Source organism: Symphalangus syndactylus, chromosome 20, assembly GCF_028878055.3.
Source record: "Symphalangus syndactylus isolate Jambi chromosome 20, NHGRI_mSymSyn1-v2.1_pri, whole genome shotgun sequence".
Lineage (NCBI taxonomy): Eukaryota > Metazoa > Chordata > Mammalia > Primates > Hylobatidae > Symphalangus > Symphalangus syndactylus.
The window spans coordinates 64177420-64193720 of NC_072442.2; the positions used below are offsets into that span (position 1 = coordinate 64177420).

At 50.7% G+C, this 16301-nt stretch overlaps 1 protein-coding gene across 7 annotated transcripts in view; it reads left to right on the forward strand.

Moving 5' to 3' along the window:
- The window catches only part of ANKFY1 (ankyrin repeat and FYVE domain containing 1), a 101821-nt gene that overhangs the window by 81271 nt on the left and 4249 nt on the right, over positions 1-16301 (forward strand). For all 7 annotated transcript variants that reach the window (XR_010118306.1, XR_008653195.2, XM_055257884.2 and 4 more), the window contains 12 exons: positions 7-105; positions 369-522; positions 1570-1738; positions 2548-2666; positions 4025-4181; positions 4847-5047; positions 6917-7093; positions 10468-10615; positions 11105-11195; positions 11876-12000; positions 13660-13806; positions 15213-15303. Coding sequence is in view for 5 of the 7 variants with exons in the window: in XM_055257884.2 (XP_055113859.1) it covers positions 7-105; positions 369-522; positions 1570-1738; positions 2548-2666; positions 4025-4181; positions 4847-5047; positions 6917-7093; positions 10468-10615; positions 11105-11195; positions 11876-12000; positions 13660-13806; positions 15213-15303 (1678 nt within the window). In the remaining 2 variants the exon portion in view is untranslated. The remainder of the gene's footprint in view (positions 1-6; positions 106-368; positions 523-1569; positions 1739-2547; positions 2667-4024; positions 4182-4846; positions 5048-6916; positions 7094-10467; positions 10616-11104; positions 11196-11875; positions 12001-13659; positions 13807-15212; positions 15304-16301) is intronic.

Consider the following 16301-nt stretch of genomic DNA (forward strand, 5'->3'; position numbering starts at 1 on the left):
ATTTAGCCAATGCTCTTCATGCCACCAACAACTTGCAGATCATTCCAGACTTCAGCCTCAAAGATTCCCGAGACCAGACTGTGCTGGGCCTGGCGTTATGGACTGGTAAGGCTGTGCCGGGGCCGCTGATGTCTGCAGACAGACAGCTGTCCAAAGTGGGGCCGGGTGGGAGAGAGGGAGCGAGAAAGAAAGAGGAGAGTGGGCTAATCATTTGGTTGTAAAATAACCTTCTGTTTGAGTTAAGCCTGTTAGATCCAGTGGAAAAGTGCTGGCTTTGAGAAGTTGGGAGGGTCTGGCTGTTGTAGTAAGATGTTGAGGAAGCGAGAAAAGCTGAGCCTGGATTAGATCGGGGCTTGTTTGTTTCCCAGGCATGCACACGATCGCAGCCCAGCTGCTGGGCTCTGGAGCCGCCATCAATGACACCATGTCGGATGGGCAGACGCTGCTGCACATGGCCATACAGCGGCAGGACAGCAAGAGCGCGCTCTTCCTCCTGGAGCACCAGGCAGATATAAATGTCAGGTAGGACGAAGCCGCACTCTCCACCTAACACCAGCTAACAATTAATTGAGATGTCAAAAGCACAGCCTCGCTTGTAGAAAGCTGTTTTTGTTTCACATTAGATAGAGGAAAGGAAACAGTAGCTCTAAAAACACACAAATGCGGTGTCGTCACTGCATATCATCAAAAGACTTGATTGTAATGAGAAAAGGAACTGTCCTTTGCTCTTGTTTGAACCTTTCAGGACCAGTGCATAGTATTGCACAAATCTCATTGTAAAAAACAATCTAAAATCAGAGTTTTTTTCCTTTGAGACAGGATCTCACTCTTTTGCCCAGGCTGGAGTGCAGTGGCGCAATCTCGGCTCACTGCGGCCTCTGCCTACTGGGTTCAAGTGTTTCTTGTGCCTCAGCCTCCCAAGTAGCTGGGATTACAGGTGCCCACCACCACGCCCGGCTCATTTTTGTACTTTTAGTAGAGACGAGGTTTCACCATGTTGGCCAGGCTGGTCTTGAACTCCTGACCTCAAGTGATCTGCCTGCCTCGGCCTCCCAAAGTGCTGGGATTACAGTCATGAGCCACTGCGGCCACTCTAAAATCAGTTTTTAACAAGGAATTTCAGTTACAATGAAGAATGTCCCAACAAATGAGCCACCAACAAGGCTTGAGGGGAAAAAAGACATGGAGTCAAGTTTTTATTGTGGTTGTATTTTCAAAAGAACTTACCTTTATCTCCAAATGACTGAATGACTGAGTGGGGGAAGGAAGGTTTGTCAGGAGGGTTCTTGGAGTGGCATTTTATTAAGATGCTACAAAAAGTAATTATAAGATTTCAACACGCTGGGATGTTATCTTCGAGGGCAATAAGGTGACATGGTTATGTGTTCTAAAAAGGCAGAATGGACAGACACTATTTTCACATTTAATTTCCCTGACAAAATATTTAATGAATGTGAGTGAATATGATTAGGGGTACAGAAGATTCTGGGCTCTGGAATGCCCAGAAGGGCACCTTCTGTGCTTTGAGTTCAACCACAAACGTTGGTTTGGGTGTGCATGTCCTGGCAGGACTCAGGACGGGGAGACAGCCCTCCAGCTGGCCATCAGAAACCAGCTTCCACTCGTAGTTGATGCCATATGCACCCGAGGAGCTGACATGTCTGTGCCAGATGAGAAGGGGAACCCCCCGCTGTGGCTTGCATTGGCAAACAGTCTGGAGGACATCGCATCCACTCTGGTGAGACGAGCACAGCATTAGCCTCTGTTTACAGATGGGGATATACTGTGTCAGAGATGGATCTGGTGCCTGCGTAGCTGTCACAGGAGCAAGAATCTGTCAAGTAACATAGTGGGACAAGGACAAGCAGGTGAAAGCACATTAAAGAAACTTGCAGTTCAACATGGTCTTGGCCGACCTTTTGTTTTTAGGTCGTCTTTACCAAGAAAACTACCAAAAAGCAAGGGAATGCTGGCATTTCCTCAGGAGCCTTCTCCTGGGGTTGGTTGATTTGCTATGGGGTGTCCTCATTATCACCATAGTGATAATTTCCTCAATCTTAGGTTTATCTCCCTTGTTTGCAAGACAGGCCCCAAAAGTGAAGGCAAACCTGCACGTTCTCATTCAGCTCTCTGAAGGGCCTGCAGTGTGATATGAAGGCATTGTGCACCTGGAGGTTTCACCTAGTTGTTGAGATTACCTGTTAATTACAGGTGTGTGTTACTGAGGACCCGTTGGTGCATGTGTACACAGACACTTTGTGTTTTCTGTCCCTTCTAGAACTCAGCTCTAAAGGACACAAATTAAACATGACTTGTTTATACTTCCCAAGTCTGTCCCACAGGACCTAGTGCAAGAACTTGCACACAGCAAATTTTAATTAGTGTTTGTAAAATAATGAGTGATACAGATTAAAGTAATTATCATTTAATTATCAACCATAACTTATCTGAAAATGGATTTAATGCTATATATAGAGCTCAGACTTGGTAATAAAACTGTTTGCCTTTGCTCAGTAGTGTTTGTGCATAATCTATGTTTTTCTGCAGGTCAGACATGGCTGTGATGCCACATGCTGGGGTCCAGGACCTGGTGGGTGCCTTCAGACGCTCCTGCACAGAGCCATTGATGAAAACAACGAGCCCACCGCCTGCTTTCTTATTCGCAGGTCTGAGAGTCCCCAGTATCTCTCCACAGCTTTTTAGTGAGCTTGTTGCAAACTGGCTCTTTCCTTTTAAATCCGTATACAGTCTTGGCATGACAGTAGCCAGCTTGACTTTCACAGTTAAGGTTATCAGAGAGTGATATCAACAGTGGTTCTGTCATATCAAGTCAGCCAGGAGCCAGGCTCACTTGTGATGGGAGGAGCTCACAGGCCTGGATCAAAGAATCTGAAAGCTTGAGTCAGCGTCCTGCTTTGGGAGCTGCCTGAGCTCCTGTAGTCACGGCAGACCAGTTCAGACTGTGAAGCAGGAGGCTGTGGCTGGGGAGACCAGATGGTCTCTGCAGGACCCCACCACGATGTGTGAGTCGTAACAGGCTCTATGGCCCCCTTGGAGTGTGGGATGTGTGGGAGCCAGGGTTATTCAGGAAGCCTTTACAGCAGTGGTTCTCAAACTTTATGGTTTTCTGGTTTTTTTTTTTTTTTTGAGACAGAGTCTTGCTCTCTCACCTAGGCTGGAGTGCAGTGGCGCCATCTCGGCTCACTGCAAGCTCTGCCTCCTGGGTTCATGCCATTCTCCTGCCTCAGCCCTGGGACTACAGGCGCCCGCCTCCACGGCCGGCTAATTTTTTTTGTATTTTTAGTAGAGACGGGGTTTCACCGTGTTAGCCAGGATGGTCTCGATCTCCTGACCTTGTGATCCACCCGCCTCGGCCTCCCAAAGTGTTGGGATTACAGGCGTGAGCCACCGTGCCTGGCTCAGACTTTATGGTTTTCAAACTTTCTTTTTGTATTTTCTAGTTTTATTTTTGAGATGGAGTCCCACTCTGTTACACAGGCTGGAGTACAATGGCGCCATCTCAGCTCACTGCCACCTCTGCCTCCTGGGTTCAAGTAATTCTCCTGCCTCAGCTTCCTGAGTAGCTGGGATGACAGGCGCGCACCACCACGCCTGGTTAATTTTTGTGTTTTTAGCAGAGAGGGGGTTTCGTCATGTTGGCCAGGCTGGTCGTGGACTCCTGACCTGAGGTGATCCACCCGCCTTGGCCTCCCAAAGTGCTGGGATTAGAGGCGGCATGAGCCACCGCATCCGGCTGGTTCTCAGACTTTAAATATACGCATATCCCCTGGGGAGATTCTAACAATTCTGATGCCCGGGTTGCCCACCCCCAAGACCAGTCACAGAAGAATCTATGGGAGTGGAACCCCGACTCTGGTATTTGAGGCCAGGGACCAATGACAGCAGACCTGGCCACAGCAGACGCCGTTGGATTGGATGAGGCTCCTGCTTTACATTTGTAATCAGCATGCCTATAGGCCACGTCCAAGCGTGGCGTTTTTTAAAATGTCCCCATTCCTTTCAGTGGCTGTGACGTGAACAGTCCCAGACAACCAGGCGCTAATGGAGAAGGGGAGGAAGAGGCTAGAGATGGGCAGACCCCTTTGCATTTGGCAGCCTCTTGGGGGCTGGAAGAGACAGTACAGTGTCTTCTGGAGTTTGGTGCCAACGTGAATGCACAGGTGTGTCGTTTCTCTTTTCCAGGGAGACAGATGTAGCCCCAGCATGAGGGAAACCTCCTTCTGTGGCAAAGGACCTTGCACAGTCCCCAGTTGCGGGCGCTGCTGCTTCATGAACACACGGCCTCCCTAGCAACATTCATGATTTCAGGCTGACTGTGCTTCTCTGTGCCTTTGTCCTTACTACAACAGGAGGAAGATTTGTTTCAGCCCTTTCTCTTTGCCTCCTAGTCCCCCTTAGTTACAGATTTCCTCTGAGAGTTCAGTCCCAAATTGCATACTGTATTTAGGAAAACATCCCAGTAGCTCACTTGAGCACCCGTTAGTTACGCCTTTTGATGCCTTTCAACATTCGAGCCTGTGCAGATCTCTATATAAGGCCCTGTGGCCAGATAAGGAGTGGTGGCTTAGAGCGGAGACTCACTGCAGATGTGTGAAACACGTGTTTGTGCCAGGCCCACGGCCACCACTGGGTCACTGGAATGTGGTGTAACAGGAAGTGACTTCCAGTCGTTTCTCTTTGGCCTCTTCAAAAGCTGAGTCACACACAGGGTGGTAGTATTGATCGATTCTCATAACTGAAATTTGATTTAAAAGTTCTACCCTTTCATATTTTTCCTGAGTTTTATCTTGCAATTGAACATTAAATTCTGTGCCTTGTTCCATAGGATGCAGAAGGAAGAACCCCCATCCACGTGGCCATCAGCAGCCAACACGGCGTCATCATTCAGCTGTTGGTTTCTCACCCCGATATCCATTTGAATGTACGAGACAGACAAGGGCTGACCCCGTTTGCCTGTGCCATGACTTTCAAGAACAACAAGTCAGCCGAGGCCATTCTCAAACGAGAGTCCGGGGCTGCTGAGCAGGTGAGTGAATAACACCTGACATTCTCCACATTGTCCTGGGCATCGCGGAACCTGGAGACTAGACAGATGTCACGACTAAACAGGTCTCCTCATGGAAAGAGCTTTGTTTTAAAATTGTACTCCTGTCCTAAAATGTGGCTGTTGAGATGTCCCATCAGTGCAGGATGAGATCTGGCTCCTCTGCCTGTATGTCAGTGCCCGACAATGCCAGCCTTAGATGGAAGCAGAGGCAGTGGGCTCCATCGCAGGAATTCTGTGGCATGTACAGTTGAGCTCATTCTTTGCTTTTGCTGGGTTGGCTAACTGTCCTAGTAAGGAGTGTCTTTTAAAGAGCTTGTGTTGTGATGTTGGACTTGCTGAGTGTTTCCGAGGAGTTCAGTTACTCAGCAGGCTCGGCTGTCCTTGTTCTTTGTGGTTCTTTACCAGCTGCTAAATCTGGATGGTGAACTGTTGATCTGCAACAACCAGTTGGGTGGGAAATGACAGTAACAACTGATCTGAGTAGGAGGGGGTGGGTTTATCACGTCAGTCCCACAGGAACTTGGCTCTCCAGCCAGCACCTAGAGTACTGGCGCGTTTATCAGTGGCATTCATGAAGGTGAGATGGAACTTGGGACTCGCATGAAGTGAGATCCTCATGTGGGTGGAGATGATTGCTTGGTGTCTTAGGCTTCTGTAACCACCATTTTCAGCATTTTCCCAACTGGATTGCATAGTTGGTGACCTCATGTTTGCTCAGGTGGTGTGAAATGGCCTCTCGCATTTCTTCTCTCCAGTGTGAAACTGAACTGCTGATGAAAGCGCTTTGTAGATCCGCTGCTTATGAGACTGGCACGTGCCATGGATGTGTGGGCCTGTGAGGTGGTGTGCCGCGTGTAGCATTGGGGTCTCCCTCACTGCCGCCTCCACACTCATGCCAAGACGGCTCTGGGAACTACAGTAGACAGTGTGGTTTGATTTCATTGAGCTCTGTCGGCTTTCCATCAGTGGAGCAAAGCCCAGGCCCTGCTGTTGGCTCCCTCCCGCGTTGTGTATTCCTCCCGCGTCGTGTATCCCTCCCGCGTCGTGTATCCCTCCCGCGTCGTGTACCCCTCCCGCGTTGTGTATCCCTCCCGCGTTGTGTACCCGCGTCGTGTATCCCTCCCGCGTTGTGTATCCCTCCCGCGTCGTGTATCCCTCCCGCGTCGTGTATCCCTCCCGCGTCGTGTACCCCTCCCGCGTTGTGTATCCCTCCCGCGTTGTGTACCCGCGTCGTGTATCCCTCCCGCGTTGTGTATCCCTCCCGCGTTGTGTATCCCTCCCGCGTTGTGTACCCCTCCCGCGTTGTGTATCCCTCCTGCATTGTGTATAGAGCGTAGCTCAGTAAGAGGAAACTTGCTCCACGTTTCTGAACCCTTTGTTTGACTGCTCGGGTCAGGCCAGCAGTGCAGCTGGGGCATCAGGATGCTGGGTGCTTGTTTTAGCCAAAGCAAAGAGACTCCCAAGGCTTGTCTCCATTTTCCCTCTCCATGAGTTTCCTGATATCTTGGTGCTTTTGTTTCCCTATCCTTCAGATTGTCTTTTTCTTGGTTTTCCACATCCCGTTCCTACTGCAGGAGGCTGCCAGGGCAGCGTGGGTTACTGCAGCGGCTCCCTTCTCCTGACCACATCAGTGTGGCCACGCACACCTGGTTCTGTGCACAGATGTGTAGAGCGGGTCTGTGGGTGGGTTGGGGGATGGCGTTTCGTGTTCATTCTTGGAAGGGGGTTTCCTAAGACTGAGGGAAGGTCTCCATCATGACCTCTCCAGTGGTCAGTTCAGCTTGAGATGAAGCTCAGGAGGTACTCTGAAAAGGGAACTAATATTTTGCTTTGCACTTGTTGCTGTAGGTGGATAACAAGGGCCGGAATTTCCTTCATGTGGCAGTTCAGAACTCTGATATTGAAAGTGTGCTGTTCCTGATCAGTGTCCACGCTAATGTGAATTCAAGAGTCCAGGATGCCTCCAAGTTGACCCCCTTGCACCTCGCTGTTCAAGCAGGCTCAGAAATTATTGTCCGCAATTTGGTAAGTGACACAGAAATATTGCGTGTAGTAATATGTTGTCAAAGCATATTGTAGAGCTTGTGCAGAATCTCATCACAGGTGCTTTGCCCGGTGTTGTGAAAGCACCTGGGGAATCTGGGGAGCGAGGCTGGTGCACTCAGGAAAATGGTGTCAAGGGCTGCATGTCCTGAGTGCCCCGTTGGGCTGCATGGGCTGCCAGATGCTATATGGGGCCCTGCCAGAAAGCAGGATTTCAATGGCAGAGGCAGGGCGGGAGCACAGAGGAAGTGGAGATCCACTTCTGTTCTCTGTCAGGCATTCAACTGGGACTTTGAAGTGAGCTGTCTCTCTTAATTTTCAAACCCACAGAGGGGTATGAGAAATGTTTTGCATTTTACAAAGGAGAAAATGTAGGCCGAGAAAGAATTTTACCCCCCAAGGCCATCTAAGCTAGTAGTGCTGGATTTTAGCCTTTTCCATTGGATTCCAAAGGCTGCTTTTTCCACCTAGGCCGGGGAGGGTCTCAGCAAAGATGTGGAGATTGGGAAGTGCATGTGGTGTGTTTATGTAGGAAAGTTTGGTTGAAGTTTTAGTAGAGTTGAAAGAGCTGTGGTTAGAGGGGCAGGCAGAAAGCAGATCGTGGGGTGTCACATTTCAAACTGAGAACTGTGGGCAGCCAGTATCTTTTAGGCAGCGGAGAAACCATTGTAAGTGTTTGAGCTGAGAGAACAAGGCCCAGAGCTGAGACAGGGCCTCATCATCTGGTCTGCTCCTCAGAACCGGCTGTCGCTGGTCCCTCCCGTCAGCCCCAGACACATGCTGCAGAACTGGCCGCCAGGGCACCTGAACAGCCTTTGGCGCCTTGGTGTAACTGTTTCTGAAAAGTACTTTTTAGAGAAGCCTTGTGACTTGATTGTGTTTGAGCTGAGGCAGCATTTGAAGAAGGCGCCTTGGGAGTGAGGCACACAGGTGTGGGGCGGGCTCACCAGTGACGAGACCGAGGGGAGGCCGTGGCAGTGAGTGTGAACTGAGGAATGAGAGGTGGGTCTGATGGTGCCAGGAACAGACTGGATGTGGGGGAAGCAGCCAAGGAGGCAAAGCTGAGTCCCAAAGTCGTAGGGAATTGGCCTCGTGTTCATCAGTCTTTATGCCTCTGTAGGGCTGGAGAAGGTTACGGTCCCTGACTAAGGTCCCCGCCTTCCTGGGGCCCGGCATGACAGATGATAGGATTGCCCAGAAACCTAGAAACAGCAGGTCTTCCAGTGTCTGTTTGCTCTTTTCTCTTTGAATTGATGCTGCATCATGTTTGAACCTGTTCATACTGAAACCCCTTCCCCACCTCTCTCCTCCCAGTTAACCAGCTGTGGGGCCAGTTATGATCCCTATCATAGCACCAGGGACCATGAATATACATCTGTGAGACGTCCTGTATGGAGAGTCCCATATCCACTCATATGTCTTATCGATCAGTGATTAGACTGGGCGCCCAGAGTTCTGGGGAGGCTGAGACTTAGAAGTCAGGGTCCTAACCAGAGCAGCTAAGTAGCGCCTAGATTTTCCCAGAGGCAGTGCCTGTACACACGGAGGAACCAGGGGTGGCCGTACACCTCAGCAGCGGCAAATTGGGTTCTGACTACAGACTACAGGTATTTTCTGTTTACAGCGATTGTTTTTTAAACTTTGTCAGAGGATGATGAACTTCAAATACTAAATGAATAGGTGTTATGTAAAGGTCCCTCCTGCTGTGTTGATTCTGTAATTCTTTGTGTCCCTTTTTTTCTTTCTTTTTCCTTTTTTTTTTTTTTTTTTTTTTGAGACGGAGTCTCGCTCTGTCACCCAGGCTGGAGTGCAGTGGCACGATCTCGGCTCACTGCAAGCTCCACCTCCCAGGTTCACGCCATTCTCCTGCCTCAGCCTCTCCGAGTAGCTGAGACTACAGGCGCCTGCCACCATGCCTGGCTAATTTTTTGTATTTTTAGTAGAGACGGGGTTTCACCGTGGTCTCGATCTCCTGACCTCGTGATCCGCCTGCCTCGGCCTCCCAAAGTGTTGGGATCACAAGCATGAGCCACTGCGCCCGGCCTTCTTTTTCCTTTTTTTTTTTTTTTTTTTTTTTTTTTTTTGAGACGGAGTCTCGCTCTGTCGCCCAGGCTGGAGTGCAGTGACCTGATCACAGCTCACTGCAGCCTCGACCTGCCAGGCTCAATCAATCCTCCCATCTCATCCTCCCGAGTAGCTGTGATTACAGGTACACACCATTACACCCAGCTAATTTTTAAATTTTCTGTAGAGACGAGGTTTTGCCATGTTACCTAGGTTGGTCTGGAACTTCTGGGCTCAGGCAATCCACCCGCCTCAGTCTCCCAAAGTGCTGGGACTACAGGCCTGAGCCACTGCACCCGGCCTGTGTTCTTTCTTTTAAAAAACAGGCCGGGCGCAGTGGCTTATGCTGTAATCCCAGGACTTCGGGAGGCCAAGGTGGGAGGATCACTTGAGGCCAGGAGTTTGACACCAGTCTGGGCAACATAGCAAGACATTGTCTCTACAGATTTTTTTTTTTTTTAATTAGCCAGGTATAGGGCCACATGCCTGTGGTCCTGGCTACTCAGGAGGCTGAGGTGGGCCAATCATCTAAGCCCAGGCATTCAAGGCTGCAGTGAGCTGTGATGGTACCACCGCACTCCAGCCTGGGTGACAAAGCAAGTTGCTGTCTCAAGAAATAATAAATAGAAAACAATAGTGAAATAGTACATACTCACTGTGGAAAAACTCAAAGCATGTAAGGATGTGAAACAGATAGTGTCTCCCTTTGAGTCCCAGCTCTTCCGAGTATGGCATTTATGCCTTGAAACACCTTCCAAGTGCCGGTGTGCCTGCATGCTTGTGTGTACAGAGCTCTGTCTTCCCCAGATGGAATCGTACTATCTTCTAATTTGCAAGGTTTTTTAAACTTACGTGTCATCAACATCTTTCCATGTTAATCGATAAATATTTATCATCTTACTCTACTGTTTGTACCTATTACAATTTTTACAACCAAACCCCTTTGCCTTCAGGCTTTCCTATTCCAAGCAGTAGACACCCATAGATAGTACAGCAGCCATCACTGCAGTCCTGCACAGCTTTTATACACGAAAGCCTTAGAAGTAGAGTTTCTGCATCCCAAGGAATGGCTCTTTAACATTTTGATAGGTAATTGCCAATTTGCCCTTGGCACAGGTTTTGCTGGTTTCTGCTTCAGCAGGAGTGTATGTGAAGCTCTCACGCTCCCAGCTTTGTCAGCAGGGCAGGCCATCAGCCTCTGTGGGTGTCAGAAGACAAGCAGGCTTGGCCCCCATAAGGGGGATCTTGATTGAGGCAGAGAGACTGACTGTTCGTGTAATGAACTTCAACAGCTTCTTGCGGGAGCCAAAGTGAATGAATTAACCAAGCATCGCCAGACTGCCCTCCATCTTGCTGCCCAGCAGGACCTGCCCACCATCTGCTCAGTCCTCCTAGAGAATGGTGTGGACTTTGCTGCCGTGGATGAGAATGGAAACAATGGTAACTCCCAGTCATTCCTTAGTGGCTTGAACTATCCCTCCATTCTAGGGGTGGGGGTGCAGCGCACCCTTGGGTCTGCTTCCCCCTGGGGAGGTTGGCTTTTACAGGAGCAAAGCTGTGACAGGAAGTGCTCTGGGTAGGGCATCCAACCTGTGACTGCCCAGGCCTTGGGCAGCCTCCCCATCTGAGTGGGAGCCCTGGAAGCCTACACTGCCTCCTTGGGAAACTATTAAATCTCACCTTTGGGTAACTGCTGAAGCAGAAAGCACAGCACACAGCAATCATGAGATTGCATTTGTGACGCATTCTTGAGGGTGGTGAAGACCAGAAAGGATGGCTGTGTGCGTGGCCAGTCGCTGCTGTGGCCGGGTCCCATTCACAGAGGGGTCTGTGAGGGTGAGGAGGAGTGTGGGGGAGGAGTGAGGAGGAGTGTGGGGGCTTTTCTGCATGTGCTTCCGGGCTTGCATAGTAAGAGGATTTACCTCCCAGCTCTTCATCTTGCCGTCATGCACGGCCGGCTCAACAGCATCCGGGTTCTCCTGACAGAGTGCACAGTGGACGCCGAAGCCTTTAATCTCAGGTGAGTGTGTTGGGCCCGAGCAGGCCCCACGGCGCCTGGCCTGCTGCTCAGAGCTGCTGGTTGCTGGTGTCTCCCATCAGCCCCAGGGAGGGGCTGCAAAACCAGCCTCTGGGGCACCTCACCAGCTTCGGGTACTTTATTTTGGTACTTTTGGTACCGGTATTTTTGTTTTAATAAAAAATGCTTCCTAAAAAAAAGTTTTTGCCGGGCACAGTGGCTCACGCCTGTAATCCCAGCACTGTGGGAGGCCGAGGTGGGCGGATCACGAGGTCAGGAGATAGAGACCAGCCTGACTAACATGGTGAAACCCCGTCTCTACTAAAAATACAAAAGATTATCTGGGCGTGGTGGCGGGCGCCTGTAGTCCCAGATACTCGGGAGGCTGAAGCAGGAGAATGGCGTGAAGCCGGGGGGCGGAGCTTGCAGTGAGCCAAGATCACACCACTGCACTCCAACCTGGGTGACAGAGCGAGATTCCGTCTCAAAAACAAACAAAAAAAATTTTGTTATGCATGCACTTAGGTTACAGTAAAATACCAAATAAGAAAAAGAAAAACTTTTGTGACCTGTTATGTGTCTTTTAGATTTAGCCACCATCACAGAGTTCAGAAAATTCTATTTCTTTTGTGTGTGATGGCCATGGCAGATACATTCCTAACTTTTCCAACTTGTTTTATCAGAGGCCAGTCACCACTGCACATTTTGGGACAATATGGCAAGGAGAATGCAGCAGCCATCTTTGATCTCTTCCTAGAATGCATGCCGGAGTATCCTCTGGACAAGCCGGATGCAGACGGCAGCACGGGTGTGTACCGAGGGCTGGGTATGTCCCATCTCACTTGCAGTCCCTGTTGTGGAGTCTGGAGTGTCTGATTTTAGTCACTGTCACATCTCATGGAGTCTGGGGTGTCTGATTTTAGACATTGTCACATCTCAAGTGCATCTAGCACTCTGAAACCATCCATACCCTTCTCCAAACAGGCCTGTCCACCTGTTTTTATTTCCCTCATTTGCCTTTTGTCCAGTCAAATAGGGCCCTAGGCAAGCTCCCAAATTCTAGCAGAGGAAGAAAATGTAAGCATCTCACAGGATCTTCAAAGGAAGAGATGTGCTAGAGTGTGTGTCGGCGTGCTCTGAGACAGTGGCAGACTACCCAGACACACGGGGTGCCTTCTTATGCAGAGGGCTGCAGGCCTCTCATGGCTGCTCTGGGTACCCATGATCACTGTTCATTCGTGTGGCCCTCCTAGCTTTTCCGGTGACTCTCGCGTTTGTTTTCTTGCCGAGGACTCACGGCAGCCCCATAGGGGAAGCAGTGCACATAGTTGTATCCTCGTTTTTCGGGTAAGGAAAAGTAACCCCATAAAACAAAACCAGATCTCTCATCACAGCCCAGAGCCCTCTGCGCAGCTGTGTGGCTGCTGCATTCCCATTCACTCACCCGTTCTGGAGAGAGAGCCTCTGTGCTCTTGGCAGAAATGGAGTCACCATGAGGTTTTCTGAACCTTAACATGGGACCACAGATTTTATCACCATTTTCTCTTGGTCTTGAGAGGAGTCTGTGGCCTTTGCTACGTGCGCATTGTTTTTTAAGCTTCAGAGGAGTCAGCCCCTGGGAGGGAGTGAGCAGCACATACTCGGCAGCACCTTGCCTGGGAGCAGGGAAACAGGAACAGGCAGCAGGGAGGGGCTCCATGTCGAGGCCCCCGGTTTACAGAGACCTGGGTGCAGATGCCTGGCCTTGTCGCATTCTAGCAGGGTGACTGGGTGCATTCTCCCTCATAGGCCTGCTTCCTCATTTGATAGTGGGAAGAATAATCCTCATCTTACTGTATGATTTTCAGAGTTAAATGAAAGAAACCCAGGAAACCCGGCGTCTGGGAGAGGGAAGCAAAGGCAGCTGCAATTGGTTGTAGTTGTTCATAGGGAAGGCCAGCAGGTTGGCCTGGCCAGAGCAGGGGTTCCCACGGGCTCCACGGGGTGGAAGAACTTTCTGGAGCATGTTCCTAATACTGATTTTTCTTCTCCATGTGTACGCAACTTGTAGGTTTAGATTTAGTTACATTGGGTGAAAAGCGCTTTGTCCTTTGTGGAGAAACCACTGTTTCATGCCAGAGGAAGGCAACTGAGACCACAGTAGATGATTCCCTCTGTGTTGAATCCCTCCCCACCTGCACGACCTCAGCTCTCTTGCAGCCCAAGCTCTACGTGGGAAAGACTGCGTCTTGGAAACTGCAGCTGCTCTAGAATTCTTTGGCTTGTGGCCACATCCTTTATTGGAAGATGCTACAGGTTGTCCACAGAGTTCTCTCCAGAGCCTCGGGGCCCCTGTGTGTCTGTGGGGACTTTGTGAACAGATGTCCTCCCAGCGGTCTGTTCTGCCCTCGGCTGTCCTCCGCCTTCCGTCTGTGGCTGCTGGGCTGGGGTGGGTGGGAAGTAGCCCTGCGCGTGCTTTGTTTTCCAGTGCTGCTCCTGGCATACATGAAAGGGAACGCCAACTTGTGCCGCGCCATCGTCCGGTCAGGGGCTCGCCTCGGGGTGAATAACAACCAGGGAGTCAACATTTTCAACTACCAGGTCGCCACCAAGCAGCTTCTGTTTAGACTTCTAGGTGAGTGGCCTGCTTTCTGCTCTTACAGTGCAAGCACAGTCGCAGTGTTATTATCGCGATGTACTGTATTGGTGATCTTTCAATCTCATGATGCCTTCAGATCGGAACTGCTTGTTTCCTGGCAGTAGCTGGGACCATTTCTCTGAATAAGTGAAGGACTTTTGAGCAGTGCTGGGAAGGTCACTGTGAACAGTCCCTTTTCAAAGCACTCTGCCTTGTTCGTTTCCCATGCCCCACAACCTTCTAGAAATGCCGAAGCTCCAGGCAGGCCACCCTTCCTGTGTGTCCTGGCCACTTATCTGCACACCTGTCCTCCTGAGACTGACTCAGATCCTCTAGAACCTTCAAAATGGCCTACTGCTCCAGCCCCTATCACCTCCCCTGTGTCCCTTTTGTGGAAAGGAGTGCTTCCCTCCTGATTTCATGTTTGTGAATCTTTCCTCTTCCCTGCTGAGGTGACAGAAAGAATCAGAATGTCTCGAGTACCTGTGCTGTGTCATCACCCACAGTGGGGAGAGACAGGCAGGAAAACAAGCTGAGACATCCCTGGTAGCCATGTGATGGCGATGCAAAGGACCTGCCCAGGGGGCACAGCTGGTCTGTGGCAGAGCCGGGTTGAAGGACAGCATTTGTGACATCTGGTCTACTGCACCGTCCCCCTACCATGCACTTAGCATTTTAAAAGCTCAGCACTGGTGCCCGTCACAGGGCCGGCAACACACACACATCCCACTACTCAGAAGAAACTGACGGATTCACGTGCTGCTCCGTCTCCATGAGCTCAGTGGACCCCTCTGTGTAGAGCAGTCAGACAGTGCCTGGCATAGAGAGTCCAGCCAGTAAATCCAAGTGATTGTCATTCCTGTCTGCACTGGTAACTCCTAACCTAGATGTGAAAACTTACTTGTTTCTCGTAGGTCGCTCTGCCCATGGTCCCAGTGCAGACCCAGGCACTGTCTCCGGAAGCCTGGAAATCACCCGTGTCTTCCGCCTGCTCCCGCTCTCACATCCCACACTTGTGTTCACTCACTGAGTTCAGATTCTGCCTCCTCAGTTTCTCGTGTCTTAGTCCCACCCTCCGTCCCCCTGGCCAGCTTTTCTAGCTGTGTGGTCTCTGTGAGTAAAGCCATCCCTTACTACGTGTTTCCCCCACAGACACCACACTGGTTCACGTCATTGACCACTGTTTCCTTCTCCCCAAGTCTCCCGGGCAAGGGCTGATTCTCCAGTCTCCTCGGGGAAGCTGGCCCTGAACCACTTAGAACCTATTGCTCCTTCGTCACCTATGTCACGTGGCAGTGTGTTGCCTCACTTACTGGTCTGTTTCCCTGCTCCCTCTAAGCCCTGGGGCTTGCCTGGCGCCGTCGCTGTTTGACGGGACTAGTCCTCTCCCCTGTGTGTTACAGATATGCTGTCCAAGGAGCCCCCATGGTGCGACGGCTCCTACTGCTATGAGTGCACTGCCAAGTTTGGAGTCACCACTCGCAAACATCACTGGTAAGACCCCAGCGTCACTGTCAAGGAGTGAGGGGACTTCTGCTGATGTCAATGCTTCCCCCCTTCTCCAGGATAGGCCATGAACTTGCCTGGGTCCTGCACATTCATGGGCAAAACTTGACCAAATGGAGGGATGAGATGAGCACACCCAAGGATCTTACTGAGAAGGAGAGATGTAGGGAGGCAGGGAGCCTGCAGACAGGTGGCTTTCCTGCTGGAAGCTGAAGGTGCACAGTTCCCAGGCAGCCTGCCAGGGCTGTGCCATCCTCCCTGACTTCCTGCCTGCAGCAAAGCTGAGATGAGCTACTGCCCTCGTGGTGTGCCTCAGTATGGGCCACTTTGCCAAGAACTAAGGGGCTGTTCCCATTCAAATGAGATAGATAGGCCGGGTGCGGTGGCTCATGCCTGTAATCCCAGCACTTTGGGAGGCAGAGGCAGGCGGATCGCTTGAGGTCAGGAGTTCGAGACCAGTCTGGCCAACATGGCGAAACCCTGTCTCTACTAAAAATACAAAAATTAGCTGGGGGTCACAGCGGGCACCTGTAATCCCAGCTACTTGGGAGGCTGAGGCAAGAGGTTGCAGTGAGCTGAGATCACGCCACTGCACTCCAGTGTGGGTGACAGAGTGAGACTTCATCTCAAAAAAGAAAAAAGGAAAAAAAAAAAAAAGATAGTGCTGAGCTGCTCTCTTTTTGTTTGTTTTTGAGACAGAGTCTTGCTCTGTTACCCAGGCTGAGTACAGTGACACGAGCTCGGCTTACTGCAATCTCCACTTCCCGGGTTCAAGCGATTCTCATTCCTCAGCCCCCTGAGTAGCTGGGATTCAGGCATGCGCCACCACGCCTGGCTAATTTTTGTATTTTTAGTAGAGACAGGGTTTCACCATGTTGGCCAGGCTGATCTTGAAACTCCTGCCCTCAAGTGATGCGCCCGCCTCAGCCTCCCAAAGTTCTGGGATTACAGGTGTGAGCCACCATGCCTGGCCTGAGCTGCTCTTG